Source organism: Astyanax mexicanus, chromosome 6 (assembly GCF_023375975.1).
Source record: "Astyanax mexicanus isolate ESR-SI-001 chromosome 6, AstMex3_surface, whole genome shotgun sequence".
Taxonomy (NCBI): Eukaryota; Metazoa; Chordata; class Actinopteri; order Characiformes; family Acestrorhamphidae; genus Astyanax; species Astyanax mexicanus.
This window is the reverse complement of record NC_064413.1, coordinates 8538872-8560452: the sequence shown is the minus strand read 5'-3', so window position 1 is coordinate 8560452 and position 21581 is coordinate 8538872. Positions and strand designations below refer to the sequence as shown.

General features: G+C 39.3%; 1 protein-coding gene across 4 annotated transcripts in view; it reads right to left on the bottom strand.

Annotated features, from left to right (window-relative positions):
* nbeal2 (neurobeachin-like 2) overlaps positions 1–21581 on the bottom strand; it is a 115367-nt gene that overhangs the window by 59956 nt on the left and 33830 nt on the right. For 3 of the 4 annotated variants that reach the window (XM_049480199.1, XM_049480200.1, XM_049480201.1), the window contains exons 2-10: positions 16970–17058; positions 11625–11786; positions 9677–9758; positions 7521–7633; positions 6878–6960; positions 4245–4330; positions 3769–4075; positions 1899–2005; positions 1201–1275 (exon numbers count right to left, since the gene is read on the bottom strand). In XM_049480199.1, coding sequence (XP_049336156.1) covers positions 1201–1275; positions 1899–2005; positions 3769–4075; positions 4245–4330; positions 6878–6960; positions 7521–7633; positions 9677–9758; positions 11625–11786; positions 16970–17058 — 1104 coding nt within the window. The remainder of the gene's footprint in view (positions 1–1200; positions 1276–1898; positions 2006–3768; positions 4076–4244; positions 4331–6877; positions 6961–7520; positions 7634–9676; positions 9759–11624; positions 11787–16969; positions 17059–21581) is intronic. The other variant, XM_049480202.1, reaches the window with a different exon arrangement.

Genomic DNA, 21581 nt, shown 5'->3' with positions numbered 1-21581 from the left:
ACATCTTTAAGTTTGAACTGAAGCCACTATAGGTCTATTCCCTCTGCTGGCTGGTTGCAGTATGATGTAGTAATGTGTAGCCCCGTCCATTCTCATGTGCTTCAGTGAATAAACATCCCCACCCATTTTCATCTTTACATTTTTCTAATCTAAACTGTCTTTCTATCTCCAGTGTCTCAACAATTCCAACAGTTATTTTTCCCTGTGCTAATATCACAGGATTTGTTTTTATTTTCCGCAAGAAATCATTTTTTAAACTGTTTTTATTCTGCTAGATCGCAAGAAGATTGGGCTGGAACAGCCGAATTTTGGTCAAGCTGTCAGACAGCTAACTATTATTGATCATATGCTGTTATTGCTATTGGTTGCAACTTAGCGCTCTCTCATTGGCTGTAGCAGTCAGCAATAGGTCCAGATATTAAAACTGCTGCATACATGTGTCTGAAGTTTGCAAGGCTTTGGTGCTTATTGAATCTGGTTATTTAACCATTCACACCTAGTAACCAATAGGGATGCAAATAATTAATATTTTGGTGGTCGACTAATCTGGCGATTAATTTTCTGATTCATTACGGCTTCTCATTGTTCAAAGAACCCTATCCAGATAAAACTCTCCATCCAGATTCAGAGTGAATCTGATTGTTATTGGACGAGAAGTATAAAAATATACGATTCCGACTCCCTATTGGTTTATACATGATCCATCACACCAGCACACGTCACGCCCCCCATCACACTCCAGCAAGAACTTAGCCGACGAGAGAACTCCAAACGTCTTCACTAAGCTTTTTAATAGGTTTACATTGTACTAAAATACATTCATTTTCAATTAGCGGGGGGGGTGCACTATAGGCTCCTGTGGTTTGGCCTAAGCTTTTGTCCTTTATGTTATTTTTCCCCTTATATTACTTTTATACTTTAAGTAGTTTTGAAATCAGTACTTTAACACAAGCATCTCCTTATTCACATATTTACCAGCATTATAAAATGTTGATATGGGTCAGGTCCTAAACCAACTCCAGCGTCCTGCAACACCCATGCAGCAAACCCAGCAGCACCAGGTCAACCAGGAGGACATGCAAGGTGACCTGACCTCACATGCACAATCCATGTGCACACACACACACACAAAAACACACACACAAAAACACACACACACAAGCCCAGGAGTTTCCTGAGGACGGTGCTGAGGGAAAGTACCTGCTCCACTTCAGCTTCTGTTAGCAAACGCGTGGTAAGATCACACTCTGCCCTACACCTGCTGCTCTGATAGAGCTGCAGCACACACACATACACACACACACACACACACACACACACACACACACGCACACAACATGAACACCACCAGTCAGAAATATGCTGAGCACAAAAAAGCAGAAAAAAAAACAACAGCAAAAAATTCTGAAAGTAAAAAACAAAAAACATGCATAAAATGGAAAAGAGCAGAAAAGTAAAAACACTGCTGAAGAAAAGAGAAAGAAAACATAAAGCATAATATACTAAAAAGTAAAAACAGAAAAATATAAAACAGATAAAAGCAGTCTGGCTCACACTTCCATATATTCCATTCACACACAAATACAATATAAGCACCATTTAGATAATAATTTGCTGAGCACAAAGCACAAAAGAGGAAAACAAGAAAATTAATATCAAATTAAAAGTGAATAAAAAATAAAAAGAAAGAAAACTAAAGTAAAAACAGAAAATGAAAAGAAAAGATAAAAAAGATAAAAAACACTCCATATTTTACACATACAAACACACACACACACACAGTTTAAAGAAGGAGGTGTGCAGTAAAGGTGGCCTCGCTGACAGGCTGATCACTGAGCACTGCAGGAGGAGGATGAGGTGACAGTGACCGGGCGGCTCGGCGGATCTCGGACACTGACCTTGCTGTTCTGGATGAGTCTCAGGATGTGCTCAAAGCAGTTGTTGTTGAGGAACACGGCCTGCAGAACCGGCCGGTCTGAACACTGCAGGATCTCTGGGATAGCATCTGCAGAAAAGCACCCAGAAAAAAAATATCACACCAGTGAGTTAATGTAAAAGAAATACAGTGAAAATGTAATAAAGCCTCATAAATATAACTGAATATTACAGATTATTGGATATTACAGACTGACCCTACTGTATCTGCATGGTACACACAAAAACACACAGGGCTGCCTGCAGATAATGAATGCAGTGTGAAAGCAGTGTGAGGAAATACACAGAACAGTCTGCAAAAACAGTGTGTGGTGTCATGGGGGGATGAGATCAGATGCAGAAGCAGACAAAAAGCCGTCTGTTTAAATCTTCTGTACTTCTGTATTTACTGAACTCCACTTCGGGGAACTGGCTGAGCTGACCCCGGGTGCCCGTTTTACCACCAGTAGGTGATGATCTTACTGGTTTATGAGATGCAGAGTGAGGGCACGGTTCTTTTTCTTTTACGATAACCATAAAAGTGGAGACAGATTGGGAAAATGGAGACAGTATGAACCCAAAATATTTCATGTTTTGTCAGCTGAACTTTGTTTGTGATGGAGGCTATTAAAGGTCAAATCAAGGGTTTGTCATGCTATGGCAATGTGTCAGAACACTTCTGTGATGTAACACATGCTTCTTTCAAGGTCACATGTTTTCCACAGTTTTTCTTCTACATCTTCAAGAAGACTCTGCAAAACCACATGCTGCACACATTACTAAGGACACGGCTGCTTAGGGAGTGTATGTGTTTTTTTCTGTATTTACCATACTGTCCCAATATATATATATATATATATACTGGCTGGCCAAAAATAGGTCACACACAATTTTTGTTGGACTGCCTGTGTTGACGACAGGCATTCACTATATCAAGCTTCTGCAATGTCACAAAGTTTATTTCCGTACAGAGTTGTATTAATTTTTCCTCAAGATCTTCAATTGATTATGGGATATATGGAGCACTATGCAAAGTCTTCTCCAGCACATCCCAGAGTTTCTTAACGTGGTCTCATGCTCATGCTCCCTGAACCACTCTTTCACAATCTGAGCATGATCAATCCTGGCATTGTTATCTTGGAATATGCCGGTGCCATCAGGGAAGAAAAGATCCATTGATGGAATAGCCTGGTGGTTCCTGAAGATATATATATATATATATATATATATATATATATATATATATATATATATATATAAAACAAGATACCACTAAAAATTATAAGAATCTTTGATTTTACCAAATTGAAAACCTCTAGAATATAATCAAGAGAAAGATAGATGACCACAAGCCATCAAACCAAGCTGAACTGCTTAAATTTTTGCACCAGGAGTAAAGGCACAAAGTAATTCAAAAGCAGTGTGTAAGACTGGTGAAGGAGAACATGTCAAGATGCATTAAAACTGTGATTAAAAACAGGGTTATTCCACCAAATAATTATTTCTGATTTCTTAAAACTTTGAATATGAATTTGTTTTCTTTGCAGTATTTTGAGGTCTGAAATTTTATTTAATTTCTTTTTCTGCAAATAAATGCTCTAAATTAGAATATTTTTATTTGCGAGAAATGTTGTCTGTAGTTTATAGAATAAAACAACAATGTTAATTTTACTAAAACATATACCTATAAAAAGCAAAATCAGAGAAACTGATGTGATGCGATGTGATTCTGTGTGTGTGTGTTTGTGTGTGTCCAGACACTATGAGACAGATTATGAGGTGCAGTTCAGGCAAGCACTGAACCGGCTGGCCTGTGCGGGTCAGGTCCAGGCTGTGGACCCGGATGTCTCTTACTGAGCATGTGCGTCTGCAGGAGGATGATGCTGTCCTCCCAGGCCGACCCGTCCCCCTGCCCGCTGTCCGGCGGTCTGCTCCAGTTCAGCAGTTGGAAGTAGCTGCTCAGGACGCTGCGGATCTCCAGCTGCCTCTCCGCAGGGCTGCTCCCATGCAGCAGGTGGATCATCGCTGTGAGGCAGCGCAGCGCCTGCCGCAACACCAGGGGGTCCCGGGGGGTCTGCGGGGAGGGGCGGAGGCACCAGGAGCGCAGGACACACATCAGGTCCTCCACAGCATTGGGCGTGATGCAGAGCAGGCCATTCTTCTAAAAAAAACACACACACACACACAAACATAACATTTATACCCAGAATTAAGCTCTAATAACATCAATAACCAGAATAAAGTATAAGTTAATATATAGTGGTTCAAAGCAGTGCTGGAGTGTTAATGCGGTTGAGTAACAGCAGTGCATTGTGGGACTGGAGGGTTACCTTGCAGCCGCTGATGACAGCACCCTGAAGATGCAGCAACCTTAGCAGCAGCGGCTCGGAAATCAGCTCACTCTCCCGCAGGCTATCTGCACACACACACAGACACACACACCACATATAAAACTCCACATATAGTGAATCTTTGGGTTTTTCACATAGTCTGCATTCAGTGTGCCAGCCTTCATTCTGCAGCCACACCACAAATAAATGCCTGCCGTAATTTACCCCCCATGGTCCTGTGTGGGTATACTATTCAGGGAGTCAGGGAGTATGACACCAGTGTGGGTATTTCACCATACTTCCTTTGTGTGTGTGGGCGGGACTGTGAGAAGCAGACAGGGGTGTGAAAAAGTGCTTACACTCATTATAATCTTTATACACTCAGCAACACGGCCTGACTCACCCAGCCAGCTTACCACATACCCCAGCAACAAAAGCTAAACCAGCACAGACCAACAGAACCACAAACTTAAAAAACTTAACTCCAACTCAAATAAACACCATCACTCACATTCACAATAACAAACTCACCTCCAACTCAAATAAACCCATCACTCACTTTTACGATAACAAACTCAACCCCAACTCAAATAAACACCATCGCATTACTTATTCTAACAATAACAAACTCACCTCCAACTCAAATAAACACCATTACTTATTCTAACAATAACAAACTCACCTCCAACTCAAATAAACACCATCACTTACCCTCACGATAACAAACTCGCCTCCCACTCAACTAAACACCATTACTTATTCTAACAATAACAAACTCACCTCCAACTCAAATAAACACCGTTACTTATTCTAACAATAACAAACTCACCCCAACTCAAATAAACGCTATCACTCACCCTCACAATTACAAACTCACCTCCAACTCAAATAAACACTATTATTTATTCTAACAATAACAAATTTACCTCCAACTCAAATAAACACCATCACTCACCCTCACGATAACAAACCCCCCCCCCAACTCAAACAAACCCCATCACTCACCCTATCAATAACAAACTCACCTCCAACTCAAATAAACACCATCACTCACCCTCACGATAACAAACCCCCCCCCCAACTCAAACAAACCCCATCACTCACCCTCACGATAACAAACTCACCCCCAACTCAAATAAACTAGATCCAGCTTCCCTGTCCTTGCTGAAGAGAAGCATCCCTATAGCATGAGGCTGCCACCACCATGTTTCACAGTGGGGATGCCGTACTCCTTCCATTGTTTGATGATTAATTGAACAATGCTGTGTGAGATGTTCAGAGCTTCAGGGATATTTCTTTATAACGTAACCCTTGTTTACACTCCACCACAACTGTATCCCTGGCGTATCTGCTGAGCTCCTTGGTCCTTAGTTATATTGGGAATAAATCACGCATAGATTGCACTGCATTTTATTTAGGGGGTTCAGAGTAAAAGGGGCTGAATACAAATACATACCACTCTTTTTAGATTATTATTTATAAATAATTGTGAAAAGCATGAATCGTTTCACATTAAAATGATGTGCTACTTTGTGTTAAACCAGGGGTGTCCAAACTACGGCCCGTAGTTTCCTTTTGTGGAGCGGCCCGCGAGGTATTTTAGAAATAGAATGAAAGTTGGCCTGCTGTTCAGCAGGTTTTTATAATGTGAGATTCAAAGTTTGAACTCTAGGTGTCAAAAACGAGCCAAAGAGTCGGAGAGAGTGCGAATTTCTCGCGCAGAAAAACGGGGCAAAAGAGTCTAAAAGCTGAGAGGGTGCGCATTTCAAGCGCACAAAAACAGGCCAAAGAGTCTTAAAGCGGAGAGAGTGTGCATTTCTAGCACAGAAAAACAGGGCAAAGAGTCTAAAAGCGGAGAGAGTGCGCATTTCTAGCACAGAAAAACAGGGCAAAGAGTCTAAAAATGGAGAGAGTGCGCATTTCTAGCGCAGAAAAACGGGACAAAGAGTCTAAAAGCGGAGAGGGTGCGCATTTCTAGCGCAGAAAAAACGGGCCAAAATGTGTAAAAGTTGCCGTAATTAAGGAGTTTAATATTAAGAGACATCATGAAATTAAACATCAATTTGAAAAATCTTAGTTTACACAACACTGTCAAAGATAAACATAGTAAGCCAAGTTAAATGGTGTGTACATGAAATAATCATGAAAACAGTATTATTTAAAGTGGTATATTTCATTATTTGTTTTATTACAGAGTGTGGCCCGTGACTTCAAATATATTTCTCCTTCTGGCCCCCAACAAAAAAAGTATTTCTATATTGACCGTCTGTCTATGTTGTATGGATGGAAACAGCAGAGCTAACCAGCAGCAGCAGCAGCAGCAGGCTGAAGCCTGAATGTTAAAGAATCTTTATGGGTAAACTATCGCTTTAACTGTGAGCCGTGCAGAACTGCAGGTCCGGACCAAATGTGTTCCCCTACAGCGGAATGAGTTTAAACAAGCCTTCAGCCTGGAACGGCTGCTGCTGCTGCTACATTTCACGTCTGTTTGTTTTCCAACATGCAATTATAGGAGAACTGGACAAAACCGGGCCGAGACGAGTCGGGCCTCAGGTTTATTAATACACTGTGATGTCATAGCAAAATACTGTGAGCGTGTGTGAGAGGTGTGAGGTCAGAGGTTAAAAGCGTACCGTGAAAGAACGCAGGCAGCTCCTCTGGCAGGCTGAGAGGGGAGAACTTATATTTGCTTCTTTCCAGCATGCTGACCTCCTCACTGGGACACACACACACACACAAAACAAACACAATCAGTACTCACATCATTTACACATTAGCCTCACGCTGACATTAATGTTGATTTAAAGAGCTTATCACTGCTCTGTTTATAAGAGCTGTGAGTCAAAGTCAAAGCCACTGATCTCAAAGGACATGCTCGTAATGCTCTAAATTGTTTATATGATCTACAATCATTCTGACAGACTGTAATACACTACATCAAGTGAAGGAGGAGCTCTATACTATTCTATAATGTTCATAAGGTCTATAAACTCATTCTGACAGACTGTAGTACAACACGTAAAGTGTAGGGGAGCTTTATAATGCTCTATAATGTACATATGATCTACAAGCTCATTCTGACAGATGCTTATAAGATACATAATACATTATAAACAAAGATTATACAGTGCTTGGTTTGCTGCACAGTAAGCAAATGAATGGGGAGTGTGTGTATGTGTGTTTGTGTGTGTTATCGGCAGTGAACGCCTCATCTCCCACACATTCCTGTTGTGGGTTAGAACCCCACCCCTCACACACACACACACATTCACTCACCCTGCCTGCCGCCGCCTCCACGTCTGATAGGGGTCGAACAGATTTTCACACAGCAGCAGACCATGTTGGATCACACACTGCAGAGAGCTCTGCTCCTCCGGCTGCTTCTTTAACTGTAACACACACACACACACACACACACACACACACACACACACACACACAGAAATCCCTGTTTAATATTCACAGTACCTAAAAGTATGAAACTGCAAAAAAAAAAACTGCATTAAAAAGTAATGGAAGTCCCTAAAAAAGTAACAGAAGCTTTTACCACAGAAGTTAATATAAGCGTATACCCCATCAATTAGCACAGTGCTATATAACGTCCCTTAAAAAGTAATGGAAGCTTACACCACAACAATTAGCACAGTGCTAACTAAAGCCTGTAAAAAGTAAAGGAAGCTTATGCCCCACCAATTAGCACACTGCAAACTAAAGTCCCTAAAAAGGTAATTCTAGCTTTTACCCCAATAATCAACACTGTGCCAACTGCAGTACAAAAAAAGTAACTAATAAGAGCTTCTACCCCACCAATTAGCACAGTGCTAACTAAAGTCCATAAAAAAAGATATGGAAGCATATATCCCATTAATTAGCATAGTGCTAACTAAAGTCCTCAAAAAATAATGGAAGCTTCTAACACAATATAGCACAGTGCTAACTAAAGCCAATAAAAGAGTAATTAACGCTTACACCACACCAACTAGCACAGTACCAACTAAAGTCCTTAAAAAAGTTATGGAAGCTTTTACCCCACCAATTAGCACAGTGCTTTCTAAAGTCCTTAAAAAAGTAATGGAAGCTTTTACCCCACCAATTAGCACAGTGCTTTCTAAAGTCCTTAAAAAGTAATGGAAGCTTTTACCCCACCAATTAGCACAGTGCTTTCTAAAGTCCCTTAAAAAAAGTAATGGAAGCTTTTACCCCACCAATTAGCACAGAGCTAACTAAAGGCTCTTAAAAAGTAATGTAAGCTTATACCCCAAAAGTTAGCACAGCGCTAACTAAGGTCCCTAAAAAAGTAATGGAAGCTTATACCACATCAATTACCACAGTGCTAACTAAAGTCTCTAAACTGGTAAAAGAAGCTTATACCTCACCAATTAGCACAGTGCTAACTATAGTATCTAAATAAGTAATGGATGCTTATACTCCCCATTTAGCACAGTGCTAACTACAGTCCCTTAAAAAGTAATGGTAGCTTATACCACACCAATTAGCACAGTACTAACTAAAGTCCTTAAAAAAGTAAGGGAAGCTTATACCTCACAATTTAGCACACTGCTAACCAGTGCTGGGCGGTATTGTCAAAAATGCATATCAGTATCAGTATTTTTTCAAGATTTAGGAGTCACTGTGTATAACAGTATTTTTAAAATGTTATTATTATTATTATTTTTGGCTTGGGCTTTAATATAGGTTTGTCTATAATATAAAACACTAAGGCTATAAATTAAGGTTTTGTTAGTATTGGGTTTACTTTGTCCCACAAAATTACACAATATATATGAAGAAATCAGACTTTATTATCAGAAAAAATGTAAACAATATACGCTAACCAATTTAACACGGCTCCCTTTACAAAATTAAATATTTTATAAATAGTTCCATAAACACTATAAACAAACCTAAAATACTCAATGTTTAAGTATTCATATATATATTTCTCAAAAGCTCTATTGCACTAGTAATAATAATTTACTATATGTTATTCCTGAAGTCATTAGAGACATAACAGTACTTAAATCAGCTACAATTCCCTTCTTTCTACAGTTAACAAATACATTCAAATCATCCTTCAAGCTACAGTATTAATATATTTAACAGGGCTGTAGCTACTGCTGTATTTTACTGGGATAAAAACACAGCAGGTGATCTGATTTCTCTGCAGGACGGAGGTGGACCAACGTTTGACTCTCTTCTCTGACGGTTCTGTTCCTCACAGCGCTTCGCAGCACCCTCTAGTGGTATAGTGGTATTGAAGAAATGCATACCGGTTCAAGTTCACCCCGCCGTACTGTTAACTAAAGTCCCTTAAAAAGTAACAGAAGCTTATACCCCACCAATTAGCACAGTGCTAACTGCAGTCACCAAAATCACTAGAAGCTAAATGTGTCTACTGTATAACAGTAAAGAAGCACCAGGTGGTTCATTACCTGATTCAGACAGAAGTTTAATAACTTGATGGTCTCCAGGATAAAGCCAGGGGTTTTCTCAGGGTCAATGTTCTCCAAGTTCCTGCAAGTTCATTCACAGTCAGTTCACACAGTAAACCCTGAACCCACTCATACTGTCACCCTTCTGGATAAACCAGTCCTAACACAAAGCCCAGATGGGTGAGGACAGAACAACAGGAGGCATCAGTACGTCAGAGCAGGGGTGGACTGCACATCTACATTTAAAAGTATATTTGATATACAGATCAAGAATAACATTAATGACCACCTCCTCATCTCTACATCCATTATTTATTTTTTCATCTGCAATGATCAAAAAGGACAGTCAGTAGCTCTGGAATCCAGAACTGTATTTCTATATCTGTTTCTTGACACTTCATTTTTATCCTTCTTTTAGTCTGTTCTTTAATGCTCAGGACCTTACAGGATAGAGCAGGTATTATTAGTTGTGTGGTGGATCATTCTCAGCTCTGCAGTGACACTGACTGGCATGGTGGTGGTGTGTTAGTGTGTGTTCTGCTAGTGGACAGTGTGGACTCGGCAGTTTCAAGGCATTTGGGGGCCCAAAGCAAAAAACCCAAGACCTCCCTAACACTCACACTCCCAATACTGCTTACATATGTTGCATATATTGCACACATAGCAAAACATTTGCTAAAAAAACATTGCTGACTGCATAGTAACTACAAAATCCTCTAAACTTAAAAAAATGTTACTTTAATTTTGATATTTAGAGAGAATCTAGCTGCTTTCACAACTACCAGTGCTTTAAAACACCCCAAGCTAAGGTTTATGTTAAATACATGCACTTACTACTTAGTTACGTAGTTTATCATAGCAGATTTAAGCATTCTGCTGCTTCAGAATTAGACAGACGCACCTAATGCTTTACAGCTATGAACAGCTGGTGTGTAGTGCTGGGCGAATATGGCTTAAAAAAAAATCTTTGATTTTTGATTATAGTAGATTTTTCGTGTTCATATATTGCGCTGATCTCATGTAAACACAGCCGCAGAGAAACTCACTCACTGACAGACACTGGATTATACTTCAGAACGCGGGTTTCTGACTGAAAATTGAGAAATAATGCACTAGATGAGTCACTGAAGAAACTCTGAAGGAGAGATTATTATTGTTTTACACAATTATGTAATCACGGATCATCACCGGAGAGAAAGGACACTGCAGTTTTTAGAAACAATTTTTTTCTAGCTAAATATATGCTTTATTCCACCGGGTGTTTGTGTCAGATATGCTGAAACAGTGCTGGAACTCAGTACGAGCTCAGACATCAGCGGAATGTTTAGAAACATACGCGTTAGTCTGTAGGAAGTGCCGGTAACCAAGGTAAGACGGATAAACACCTCAGAAATGAGGAGCGTTTTCGGATATTTTGGATGAAAAACATAAAATATCTATATGTAAAGTTGCGATTACTGCATTTTGAAAATTGATTTAACCTGCAATTAGAATGAACCGAATTAATCTTAAAAATCGACCAGCACTACTGGGATGTATGGATAATGTTAGACATGAATGTTCCAGTCTGGTTATATGATGCAAAGAATTGTTGTAGATTATTTCTATCTCCATTTGGTCATTAGATTATCACGGTAGAATAGTTAGTAAAACAGGGAAGCTATGCACCTTCGTTAAAACCTTCTTCTAACTTAAGAACGTTAACTATAGCATGGTTAGTGGCTATTCCAATGTCATGTCATTAAATATGATAAACAGCAGGGCTTCAGAATATTGGAAAAATATATATTTTTTACAATATTTTGTTATGTTAAACAATGCAGGACCAGTGATGTCACCAGCCCCGGCTCCACCTGTGCTCTGTCTCATGTCAGAGATCCAGACTGTGCTTAAGAGTCAGCCGATTACTTAAAACCCGAGGAAAACTGCAAAATTATAGATTTTTTACCTGCAAATGATGATGAAGAACTTGATGAGCAGCAGAGGGTGCGGTGCTGTGTTGTTCTGGTTTTGACCGGAGAGATGGAGAACACTGTGCCAGAGCTGAGTGCTGAGGAACACCAAGACGTCCCGGGGCAGCAGGGGAACCTCTGCATTATACTCCTCCAGACTGCAGAGAGATTAAACAGATTAGAATCAGATTAGAATCTAGAGCAGTGTTACTCAAACTTTTAAAGCAATGTATCACCCATGATCAAACCAAAACATTTAAGTACCATCTACTGGGTCTACTGTGTGGGCCTTACCTACTTTGGACTTTATCGATAATTGTTTCTTGTAAATGCAGTATGCTTACTGAGTCAGAAATCTTGAGTCAGAGGTTAATAACAAGAGCGTGAGAGAATGTAGTGAACTACAGAATCTACATGGCACCCCCTTAAACCCTAGGCTAGTTATTTCAATCCATTTCAATCAATATTAATCAATACTAATACAGAAACTATTGTAAATTGTGGAGTTCCACAGAGTTCAATTGTAGGGCCATACAGGGTCTACCAGGCTAAGCACTAAACACAAGCAAACCTGATGTGACAATTAGAGGTAAAAACATTTTAGATTCCTATCAGTCATATTTTGTGTAGATCATCTGGTATACCACCCTAAAATGCTTTGCCGACCACCAAAGGTACAGGTACCACAGTTTCAGAACTATCAATTTAGAATGTATTATGTATCAACATGTATTAAGCATGCATACAGTCAACCCCAGCTTAACCCCAGTTTATACAGATACACTTTGTGAATCTCCTTCTAAATGAATGTATTCAGTTTTTTTAAGTTGGACTCATTGCTGACATTGCTTGTTCACTTCCTGTTAAAAGGAAATACTGCCAATAGAATAACAGTCTGGAGAAGATACTGTAAGTTCATTAAGATAAACCTCTCAGCACCATGCCTATTGTCAGATGAGGGCTCAGGTAAGACAAACTGTCCACTATTAGCCATGTACTCCACAATCTGGCATTTGTGGAAGAGTGGCAGAACGAAAGACATTTTGAGAGCACGCATATGAAGTCCATATATGGACACAGCAAACATGTGAAAGATGGTGCTTTGGACAGGGTCAGATGAGACCAAAGTTGAACTTAATGGGCTTAATGCAAAACTGGTGGACTTTTACACACTGTTAAACATGGTGGTGGTAGCATCATGCTGTGGGGATGCATCGACAGAGGATTGGTGTAACTAGAAAATCCCTACATCCAAGTTCAAATGTAAAAGCAGCCACTAGCAATTAGTTAAGACAGACATATCGATACACAGCTTTATGCTACAATGACAGTATGCTAACTGTGGTTAAATATGCTTCAGTGTGCTTCTAGGGTTAAATGGGTTTGCAGTGTGGCTGCAGTGTAGGGTACTTCCAACCATGAACAAGTGCAGCAGCACTGTGCTATGATTTAACATGGAGATGCTGTAGAGGTGTCATGGTGTGGGTAACAACACTGAACTTCCTCCGCACTCGAAGGTCAACACTGAGTCTGCGCTCTATCCACTGCCTGAGGGCAGCATTTCAACTGAAGGTGAGAATCAGTCAATGATCTGAGTCAATGATCAGAGTAATGACTTAAGACTTGATTTGGATTTACACTTTAAAGACTGGAAACTCAATTCAGAGTTGCATCTCAAAACTGCATCAAAGACTTGACTTGACTTCAAAGGCCTGAGATCTGATTCAGATCTCACAGCTCAGAGATTTGATACTTGATTTGAACTTATGTCTGGTTTACACAACTATTTGAGTGGTCAGGTGTTCGTTTTGTGAGTCTTTCAGTCTTTCAGTTGCTGTGGCTTTTATACTACATGACTGATCGGTAACATGAGGTAACCAATAAAAAAAAAAAGGTTTGAAAATGCAAGACAAAAATGCATTTGAGAACTACCAATACCATGCAGAAGACAGATTGGTTGGACACGCTCTTCTCTTACGTTGGTCTACAGAAACTCATTGGCAGTAGGTAGTCGCTACTCTTGACTCAACGTCGCCAACTGGTCTAGATATTAAATCTGCATCTTTCAGCAGTGCACACTATACAACTGAGCAAAAGAGATGGGAGCATCTCATGATACAGGAATTATGGATTTATTGGTGTCAGTTTTACACAATTTCACAACCAATATTCGGGGAGGGGAGGGGAGGGAAATGAAATGCATTCCCAAAGAAAACTATACAATATATCAAAATATCAATCAATTTGTTTCAAAGTTTTTGTCTGTAATCTACAAAAAAAGTCATCAACATTGACTCTTTGACTTTCATCTCAAGACTTGATACATGATTCATTCTTGACTGAGAACCCTGGTTTGGACTCGCATCTCTGAGACTCAATGAATTGACAATGACACTTTATGGACTTAAAACCTCACTGATTATTGGATTTACACCTTAGAGACTTGAGATTCAGATTTCAAAGATTTCAAACTCATCTTAGAGTCTCAGAGTCTTGAGACCTGGCTTGGACTTGCCTCTCTTAGACTCAAGACTCAATTTACACTTCAGACACTCAAGACTTAATTTGGATTTACATCTCAGGGACTTAAGACTCAGCTTAGACTTGCACTCTCAGACAGTTTACACATCAAATAAGACTCAGATTAGGTTTAAACCTCAAATACCTGAAACTTGTCTTAGACTAACTGCTCTGAGCCTTAAGATTCAACTCAGACTCGCACTTCAAAGACTTAATATTTAGCTTAGACTTGCATTTTAAAAAAATAACACTTGAACTGTTAGCCAGCTGCCTCAGATACATGCATCCTAAGACTTGATATTAACACTACAGAGACTCTCCAGACCTGACTGATGGTTGGACTCAGAGACTTGTAACCTCAGGGATTCAAACCTGACTCAGACACTTCTAACTTGGTAATGTCAGCACCATGTGCAACCAGTAAGTTGCTATTAACGTCTTTAGCCACTTTAGCATTAGCATCTTCAGACAGGCATTACTCTGCACTCTCGCTAAACAATTTGGACACAAGTTCATGCTACCTATGTCCATCTGGCTTTGTGGCGCACTATAGCAAAACTTTTTAAGTTTGTTTTTTTCAAATTTGCAATTACAAATAACACAAATACAAACTAATATCAGGCGCATGTTCGCCAGGCTGTTATGGCAGCATTTGTATCACTTCACCCCTAAACACTTCAAACTTGACTAGAATGGGGCTTCCTAGAAATTTGAGAACAGATTAGGACTTGTATAAAGACAACATGCCAACAATAACACACTAACTCAGATGGTTAATCTTTATATCTTTATATATTAAAGATGCTGTTTGATTGGCTGATAAATTACAGTCATATGAAAAAGTTTGAGCACCCCTATTAATCTTAATCATTTTTAGTTCTAAATATTTGGGTGTTTGCAACAGCCATTTCAGTTTGATATATCTAATAACTGATGGACACAGTAATATTTCAGGATTGAAATGAGGTTTATTGTACTAACAGAAAATGTGCAATATGCATTAAACCAAAATGTAACCGGTGCAAAAGTATGGGCACCCTTATCATTTTATTGATTTGAATAATCCTAACTACTTTTTACTGACTTACTGAAGCACAAAATTGGTTTGGTAACCTCATTGAACTTTGAACTTCATAGCCAGGTGAATCCAATCATGAGAAAAGGTATTTAAGGTGGCCAATTGCAAGTTGTTCTCCTATTTGAATCTTCTCTGAAGAGTGGCATCATGGGCTCATCAAAACAACTCTCAAATGATCTAAAAACAAAGATTGTTCAACATAGTTGTTCAGGGGAAGGATACAAAAAGTTGTCTCAGAGATTTAACCTGTCAGTTTCCACTGTGAGGAACATAGTAAGGAAATAAAAGACCACAGGGACAGTTCTTGTTAAGCCCAGAAGTGGCAGGCCAAGAAAAATATCAGAAAGGCAGAGAAGAAGAATGGTGAGAACAGTCAAGGAAAATCCACAGACCACCTCCAAAGAGCTGCAGCATCATGTTGCTGCAGATGGTGTCACTGTGCATCGGACAACAATACAGAGACACTTTGCACAAGGAGAAGCTGTATGGGAGAGTGATGCGAAAGAAGCCATTTCTGCAAATGGCAGAAAAGAAGCCAGGTATGCAAAAGCACACCTCAGGCAACTCTGTTTGTGGCGTGCTTGCAGAAATGGCTATAAAGTTCAAAGCTCAATGAGGTTCCCAAATCAATTTTGTGCTTCAGTAAGTCAGTAAAAAGTAGTTGGGAGTATTCAAATCAATAAAATGATAAGGGTGCCCATACTTTTGCACCGGTCAAATTTTGCACATTTTCTGTTAGTACAATAAACCTAATTTCAATCCTGAAATATTACTGTGTCCATCAGTTATTAGATATATCAAACTGAAATGGCTGTTGCAAACACCCAAATATTTAGAACTTAAAATGATTAAGATTAATAGGGGTGCTCAAACTTTTTCATATGACTGTATATAAACGCTCAATCTGTGTTGAATACAAGAATACACATGAAAGAAAAACAAGTGTTGCTGTGATTAATCCAATGCATTAATCCAATGCATTTCACCAAAAATAAAGACACATGAGCATCAGTTATTAGTTATGGAGTAAGAAATTGTCCGATAGGCCAAAGTATCAACGGATTAAAGCATCTTGATTAGCGAATCTACTCGGTTAACAACAGCATGGCACATACAGTATCGGTCAAAGGTTTGGACACTGTTTTCTACATTGTAGAATTAATATTAGATTAATATTACAGACATGAAAACTATTAAGGGACACATATAAAATTATTTAATAAACAGTATTTAATAAAAAGTTTTTGTCCTCTACAATCCCTTGACCTAAACCAGATGAACTAAGATGGTGATTTGAGGTGATTTAATTGGGACGAGCTGGAGCTTCACAGCATGAAGGAAAGCAGCAACTATTGTTCAGCACCTCCATGAACTTCTTCAAGATACTGAGAAAACTATTCCAGGTGACTCTCCCTCATGAAGACACTGAGATTAAAATACCAAGAGTGTTCAGATCTGTTCTCAAAGATAAATGTGCTACTTAGAAGAATCAAAAATTTTTAAAACATATTCTGGTTTGTTTAACACTTGTTTAATAATTCTGCATGTGTCAATATTAAATTTACAATCTTAAAAATCCTAAAAAAAAAGAAAGAAAACACATTAAATGAGAAGAGGTGTATCCAAACTGACTGGTACTGTAGACGTGTTCTGATGTATTAACAGCCTCTCTCAGCAGGATGCACTGTGCTCTGGAAATGCTCTGCTCTGTAATTTAAATGAATCAGTGATAAAGTGACTCACCGGCGCGGCTCCAGAGACTGCACGTCAATGATTTTCTCGAAGGTCGCCACGAACGCCTCCAGCCACTGCTGCAGGTAGCCCACATCTTTCTGCAGGGCAAGAGAAGAGAGAAGGAGAGAGAGAGGGAGGGAGAGAAAGGGGGGAGAGATAGATAGAGAGAGAGAGAGAGAGAGAGAGAGAGAAAAAGAGAGTAGGTCAAAGTTTATAACAGGATGTGCTGATGGTTAAAAACACACACAAGCTCAGCATAAACATGATCATCCTGCAGAGAGCAAATAGTACAGGGCAGCTGGCATGTGGTGATTAGGGCTGATCAATAGTGTGTCTGATAATCAATAGCTTAAATGTCTCATTCCATCGTTTTTTTTTTCATTTATTTAAAATTGTCTAGTTGTAGTCTCTAGTATGAATGAATGCCATGTGAGCAAAAAATTGCTAGAGTGATCCGGTATAACGATGCTTTAGTCCCTTGGAGAAGTGGACGTGTAGAAACCATAGGATTTCGGCTCTTGCTCATGAATACTCATCCATGCAAACATATCGCCTCTGATTGGCTAACAGCACTGTGAGGCAGTGAGACGGACCACAGTTACAAACGTTTTAAAATAAAGACATTTTTACACTAATAACAGTCTTTGAAAGGTCATATGTTACTTTACAACTGTACAACATGTGTAATGCCCTGCTAAGTGCAGTTCAGCCACTGACCTAGTCTTAAAGTATCTGTAAAATGTGAAATCCTTGGGAGATCCTATGTAAACCTATAGTTACACACAGAGGTGGGTAGTCCAGGTCCAAAAAGTAAAAATCCACCGCAGGGTTTAGTTGGCTGAACCACAGCAGAGCCGCCCAGACAGTGGATTCTTTACTTTTTAACTAGTGTAAACAGAACTGTTCTAAACATACACATACCTGTCTCATTGTTCTTTGCTAATGATGTTCCTTAAACAATTTCTAATCATTTGTCCCATAGCTCTAAATTACTGGGCAAAGCATATAACACTGATGTGTTATTTGCACAAATAACACAGGAATGAACTGCCATGTTGTATTTCACAAAGAACAAGAAAATCTTTAAATGTGGTCTCTGCAGTCTACTGGTCATGTAACATCATAGAAGAGGTACACCAAGAGACCTTTACGACAAAGTATGGCTTGGCCTGACTCAGCATCTCTTAGGATGCCTACCCTGCATTTATACCACACGTAATTAAGTCGCTCACGGTGACATTAATATTACAGACATGTTTTCAGCAACAGCTGGAATTCACGCATTTCCACTAAAATAATTTTTGCAATCTGTTCCTCTATCCTATTTATTTGTTCCTGCTCGTCAGTCAAACTGTCGTGACTTAGCGAACTACCTGAAGGTACTGTGTGTATAAAGAGTGTTTTTAATAAACTATTTGAGAACTTTCTTAGCGTCTTGTTTTAAATGTAAGATCCCTTAGAATTCTACCAATAAAATGTGGAGATACTCTAAGGTTGTTAATGGTATAAAAAAGCTATTTCTTTGCATGCGAACCCTGTTCCCCTATCGCTAGCATTGTAAGCCTTTTGGGAGCATTGGCCTAAAGCACTGCATTTCAGAATGCTGGGGTGAACGGAGGTGGACTATTCGACAAAAGTTTGTACTCCAAAATTTCACACCAAATTTTCCCTTTAAATTTGGTTTATACTTTTGCATCGATTCAACCCAGAGGTATAAATTGGCCTATAATATAATCACTACTGGAAAATACTAAAGGCTAAAGGCTGAGCAACAGCCTCATTACACCACAGCAATGTTATTTCATCCATATCTAACAGTCTTAGTAGTAAGGGACTGAGACCGCATTGTGTGTGTGTGCTTACTACTCATATCTCACAATCAGAGCACGCTCGGGCTGCTGTCAGCACAACAGGAAGTTGCAGTAGGTGCTCCTGTGTGATGTCACACAGAGGATATTGCGAGACAGAAGAACGTTTGCAGAAAAGCTGAACAGGTCCGGCGGTTCGGTACCGTTATTTGAAAGTAACGGTGTGGGATAAAATGTTCCCAACAGCTCCCGTTTCAACATCGCATTCTTACGTAATTCTGAAGCTCACTGTGTTAAAAAAAACAACCCTGAGAGGAGGAAGTGTAGAGCGAGGGATGGAGGGAGGGCAGAAGACTGAGATGTGATACAGAAATGTCTGAAGTGTTCTAAAAACAACAAAACCACTACAACCGTAATAAAACAACCACCTACAAACACCAACACACACTTTACTCACTTATTGCTGACCAAAGCATAATCCCAGTAAATTCACCCCTTGGCTCTACCACTTACCCCACTGTTTTGCGTGTTAACGCCTACGGGTAGGATGTCCCGATTCTTATTAGGCTGGAGGGGTAGATTAGGGGAAGTGTTGGGGCTACATAACCCTTTAAACAGAGATTTTTCAGAGGCACACTTAAAACAGAGGGGTATGAGAACAAAGGGCTAGATGGAGGCACAAGAGACCAAAGAAACTCGCATATGAGTATTTTACTTTCCTTAAAAATTACAATAAGCAGCATATTGTATTTTTCACACTATAAAGCCCACTTAAAATCCTTTAATTTTCCCAAAAATCGTCAGTGCTCCTTTAATCCAGTGCGTCTTATGTATGTATAATGTATATATAATTTTATCAGTCAGGTTGTAAGGAGCAATAAAGCCACTTATACAGGAGATTCAGTTTAGTTCTCCAGCACTGGGGCTGAAGTAGCATTAGCCGCTAACTGCTATCGGCCTGTAGCCTGCTCCAAACCCCGACTAGCACTGCTAAGAGTAGCATTAGCATTACACGCTAACCAAGCTTGCTATTTCCCCATTCAGGGGTGAGCATTATAGGAAACTGTTCTTAACCACTTTTAGCACTGCCGGAGCGGTTAGCCACCAATGCTAATGCTCCAGCCTTAGTCTTAGAGAAAGTGGGTAAACTAAGCTTACTGTAAATAAACGGAAGTGCTTTACTCATCCAAATAAACAGTTTTTTTTAGGAGAGGAATCTGTGAAGGTTAACATCCAGCGCTCGTTTGACTTTAAAAGAAAGTCTTTTTTTATTAGTTTTGTTTACGTAGCTTAGCTTTACTTTACTTAGTTATCTACCACCACCACCACCAACACCCAGAGGCGAGATCTGCTGAATTAGAAGTTTCTTATAGTGTCTCTTAAAATGTGCCTTATAATCCAGTGTGCATTATGTATGAAAATAGAACAGTAAATTGATGTTCATTGATAGTAAATTGATATTATGGTGAGCCTTACAGTGTGAAAAATACATTAGTTACCATGGTTGAATGAATAGTTTCAATGTTTTATGGCTATGGCCTTTTTTTTTCATAACAAGCTTAAAGAAAATAGCTAGTAGTTTGTCTCAGTAGCTAGCTAGATAGCTTCCTTTCCCATTCCACCTTAAATGGTGCAACAGAGAGAGCAAACGCTGCAGTATTTAAGGTGGAACAGAAAATTAAAAACAAATTAAAGCTAATAAAAGCAAATTCCAGCTCCCCATCACAGATGAATTAAGCAACTGATAATAATAATAATTAATTGCTGCACCACCTGCCCCCTTTCAAAAGACATTCAATGCACTAAAGTAAACTTGTTATATAGCAGCTTACTGAACTTTACTGCGGCAATGCTATAGCTATATCTGTATCGGGTGCTTGAAGGGTTGTTCCAGTTCTTAGTGGAAGGATTTTACCCCTTTCTCTTGTACTAGGGTTTTAGTCACATTATCTCTGGCTGTGCTAATGATCAGTGTTGAAAGATGGCTAGATTTTGTATCTTACTTTAGAACAGGAGTGTCCAAACTACAGTATTTTAGAAATAGAATGAAAGTTGGCCCGCTGTTAAGCAGGTTTTTATAATGTGAGATTCAAAGTTTGAACGCTAGGTGTCAGAAACGGGCCAAAGAGTCTAAAAGCGGAGAGAGTGCGCAGTTCTACCATAGAAAAACAGGCCAAAAAGTCTAAAAGCGGAGAAAGTGCGCAGTTCTAGCTCAAAAAAACAGGCCAAAGAGTCTAAAAGCAGAGAGAGTGTGCAGTTATAGCGCAGAAAAACAGACCAAAGAGTCTAAAAGCGGAGAGAGTGCGCAGTTCAACCTAAAAAAAACAGGCCAAAGAGTCTAAAAGCAGAGAGAGTGCGCAGTTGTAGTGCAGAAAAACAGGCCAAAGGGTCTAAAAGCAGCGAGTGCTCAGTTCTAGCGAAGAAAAAGGGCAAAATAGTCTAAAAGTTGTCGTAATTAAGGAGTTTAATATTAAGAGACATCATGAAATTAAACATTAATTTGAAAAATCTTAGTTTACACAACACTGTCAAAGATAGATAAAGATAGTGAGTCAAGTAAAATGGTGTGTACATAAAAATAATCAGGAAAATCTATTTTTTGGTATATTTCATTTGTTTTATTACAGAGTCTGTGGCCCGTGACTTCAAATATATTTCTCCTTCTGCCCCCAACAAAAAAGTTTGGACACCCCTGCTTTGGAAGAAAACATTGTCACCTTGAGAACATCTATAAAGTAGATGTTTATAGATATCTTATGTTTTTAGTTATCTTAAATAGTCATTCTGGTTATTTAAAAAGCATCAAAGTTATG